Source organism: Salvia miltiorrhiza, chromosome 7 (genome assembly GCF_028751815.1).
Source record: "Salvia miltiorrhiza cultivar Shanhuang (shh) chromosome 7, IMPLAD_Smil_shh, whole genome shotgun sequence".
NCBI lineage: Eukaryota > Viridiplantae > Streptophyta > Magnoliopsida > Lamiales > Lamiaceae > Salvia > Salvia miltiorrhiza.
The window spans coordinates 35,739,648-35,743,127 of record NC_080393.1 but is presented as its reverse complement, the minus strand read 5'-3'; the positions used below and the strand labels follow the sequence as shown (position 1 = coordinate 35,743,127).

The 3,480-nt window shown below is 35.7% G+C and overlaps 1 protein-coding gene across 1 annotated transcript; it reads right to left on the bottom strand.

Moving 5' to 3' along the window:
- Positions 1–1,150: 1,150 nt before the first annotated feature.
- Positions 1,151–3,280, bottom strand: LOC130996201 (protein BASIC PENTACYSTEINE2-like). Its single transcript, XM_057921711.1, has 2 exons — positions 3,112–3,280; positions 1,151–2,329 (listed from the first exon to the last, which is right to left on the bottom strand). The coding sequence occupies exon 2, from the start codon at positions 2,314–2,316 to the stop codon at positions 1,444–1,446; it is 873 nt and encodes a 290-aa protein (XP_057777694.1). The 5' UTR covers positions 2,317–2,329; positions 3,112–3,280; the 3' UTR covers positions 1,151–1,443.
- Positions 3,281–3,480: the final 200 nt, after the last annotated feature.

Sequence of the window (3,480 nt, the reverse complement as noted above, 5' to 3'; positions counted from 1 at the left end):
ACATATATTTAGTGCAACAACTGTTAGAAGAAACATCACTCAGCTAATCAAGAAAATAGTCCACGGAAGACCAAACTATGCAAGTTCAAAACAAAATAGGCTAATTTTACTTTCTGTAGATTGAAAAGAAAACGGAAAATTATAAATATAGTTGGGTTGAAAATTGGAATAACTTCAAACAACATTTTCTGGAGCTAATTATTAAAATAAGATCATAATTTTCATTTTTTTTTAAAAAACTATATACAAAATTTGAAAATACTTTCAATATTTTCAGAAAGAAGACTATATGTTACAAAATTTTAAAATGAAGACTATAACTTCTATTTTTATATTTACATTCCTATTTTGAATTAGCTATAATTCTCATTTTGATGTGTTAAAAAAGAGTTTAAATTTTAAAAAATGAAAACTATAATCCTTATTTTAAAATTTCGTTATATATAATTTTCATTTTTAAATTCTATAATATATAATTCTTTTTTAGAAAAACACTACAAGTTACGATCCTATATTTTAACGATTAGCTCAATTTTCCAAAAATAATCTCCAACCTTATCTTCAACATTTTCTTTTTCTTAAAGAAAACTATAGTATAATTTGCATATTGAAAGTGACAGGTAAGTTGTGGAAATGAAAAATCAAGTCAAATCACAAGTTTTGATAAAATTCTGTCAGCAAATATATCCAGGAAATAATGGTGGGGTCCTCTAATAGAAGGCCACAGCGATAAGTCACAATCGCACATCAAACCCCCAGAACTGTACCGCGCTCTAGATATATAGCATAGGATAAGAGAGAAAATGCATGTCTCAGGAGTTGCTATTTTTCAATTCAAAACTATGCTAACTGTTGAAATAGGATATACTCATAATATTTATTATTCCCTTATAGTCCTCCTCATCATAAGTTTTTCCCTTATTTTTTTCCAATCATATATCATTGTATTTCATGGAATCCATCAGTTTGAAAAATAGAAAGGCGAAGTTTCAGTTAAGCTAAGTAAGCAACACCCATAGCAGAAACATATACATTGCACTGTCAAAATTCTAAGAATCAAGATTAGTAAACATTATAATTTTCTATGCAGTCAAAATGAGTAAACTTTAGAAGGAAAAAATAGAGATGATAAAGCTATAGAAGAGGAAAGTAAAGATATAAATTTGAAAATCATTCATTCATTCCGTAGAATAAAAGAAATAATCCGAAATAATCCAATCCTATCCTCGGAAGGCCAGAAAAATGTTGCTAGCCTATCAAGTAAACAAAGGAGAATTAATTAATGTGTTTGTGAGGAAGCATCATAGTCAAGGATTTCAAACATGTATCATGAATATGAAAATTCAAGGCTACAAAGTACCAAGGAAATAACTGCAAGAGGCCACAGAATATATACATGAAAAACGGACCAGATGCGGAGGCGGGGGAGGAGGCCGTAACGCTCTACCTGATTATCACAAACTTGTTGGTTCCATGTTTAGCCCAATAAGTCCTCAGATCAATGGGGTTAGCAAAGTTATAGCCCTCAGCAGCAAGTTTTTCCAAAACCTTCTTAAATGCGCCTTGACTCATCTTCCGGCCAGCAATTCTGGCTCCACGTCTTTTTTGGCTCATCGGTAATGGATACATTGATATAGTTGTGGTGCAGCATGCCGACTGCCAGCCCCCACACCCCCATCTATAACACTGCTGGGGAGTGCCGGTGCAAGAGCAAACAGGAATCGGTATGCCAGTAATATCCATATCAATTCCGTTGATAACAACTTCCACGTTCTTCTTTGCTGTTTTTGCACGTTGAACGGAAGGATTACCGTTACCATTTTCCTTGGGTGCAGGGTTTTTCCTAGGTTTCTTAGCTTTTGGAGTTTTGGGGGTTGCAGCCGCCGCTCTCTTTTTGGCAGGTCCGCTTTCCTTCTTCACAACTGGCTCTTCCATGCTCGGCCTCGTCTCTTTGGCTGTTTCTGGTTGCTGCTGAGGCGGCTGCTGCTGCGGCTGCTGCACCATCTGCATCGGATGGTGGCTTCCGGAAGACTCAGCAAGAACGGAGCTGTAAGGGTTCCCTGGGAACATATGCAAGAACTTCTCCCTATGGTTTATCCAGCTATCCCTAACGTAGTCCATGTGTGTGACTGGTGGTTCAGTAACAACACAATCTCGGTGATGGAAGGCACCATTCGCTGAAACCATTACAGGATTGTCGCGCCCAGATAGAAAAGGCTTTGTGTCTCGCTCTGCCAGAGACGACATGAGCTGGAGACCGAGCCCTTTAAGGGGAGGTTCATAATAACCCCAATTCCTTAGGCTGTCCTCGTCCATATAATCTACAGATCTAGGGAAGTAACAGCATTCATTAAATTAAGTCCCCAAACATTTCCATTTTATCACCATAGATGCATTTTCTAACATGGCAACCAAAAACATCAACAAATCCGCGCAGCAAAGGCAATAAGCAATGCCATCAATATGCAAGCAGCAAACTTTTACAAAGAATAAACGTGTGGAAGATGTCAAATAGCCAAAAACAGAACACCAACCAAATGCAGCAATGATCTAAACAAAATCCAATCAACACAAAATATAAATTCTGAGTCTTTCAACTGTCTTATACCTAAAACTAAACAAAAGAATGCCCATGTTTCATGGGCGATCGAACAAGAACTGCACAAAGACATGAGATCTGAAAGTTAAATAAAAATAATAATAGCAAAATTCTTCGTCTGATTGAATCCCTAACAATCAATTAAAAAAAAAGGAGAAAATGTGAAATCAAACAGATCCGTGCAATTCACGAAGTAAACATACAACTACTGTTAAAATTTACAAAGACCCGTGAAAATCAGGTGCCCTAATCAAAAGATTCAAACTTTGACAGTTTGGCACAGATCTGAACACAAAGTCATAAAATAACAGATCTACAATAACAATTAATGCATCGATGCAGATCAGAACAAGAATCGCATATAGATTTTCCAAATTAAAAGTTTAAGCACATTAAATATTCCGATAGATATAGAGGAAGGCGGAGAGAGAGAAAAAGCCCAGATAATATTATTTTGAAAGATAGAGAGAGGGAGAGAGAAAGAGAGACAGGGAGGGAGAGAGAGAACTTACTTGTGGGTAAACAGCTCTTTTAGGTTTTTTTTCCTTCTGGAGAGAGGAGAGAGGAGAGAGAATTGAGAGAGAAGAGAGAGAAGATAGAAACCAGAGAGAGACAGAGAGAGGCCCTCAAAATTGAGTTTTCATCAAATAGATTTCCGCATTTAATATAAAAAACATATCTATGACATAAAAATATGTTAATTAAACTCTATTAGTACAGCTGTGCAATTAATAATGTTTTATCCCTTTTGAAAAATAAAAATTCCACGTAAGGGTAAAATATTTTATTGACCTCGTCATAGGTTTTCTTACCAGTTCTATGAACTGATAAGAGAGAATATTTTTGTCACACTAAACAAAATTGCGTTATCTTCTTTCTTT

Excerpts from the sequence above, each read along its gene's own strand:
- LOC130996201 (XM_057921711.1), bottom strand. The coding sequence starts at position 2,316 with ATGGACGAGGACAGCCTAAGGAATTGGGGTTATTATGAACCTCCCCTT.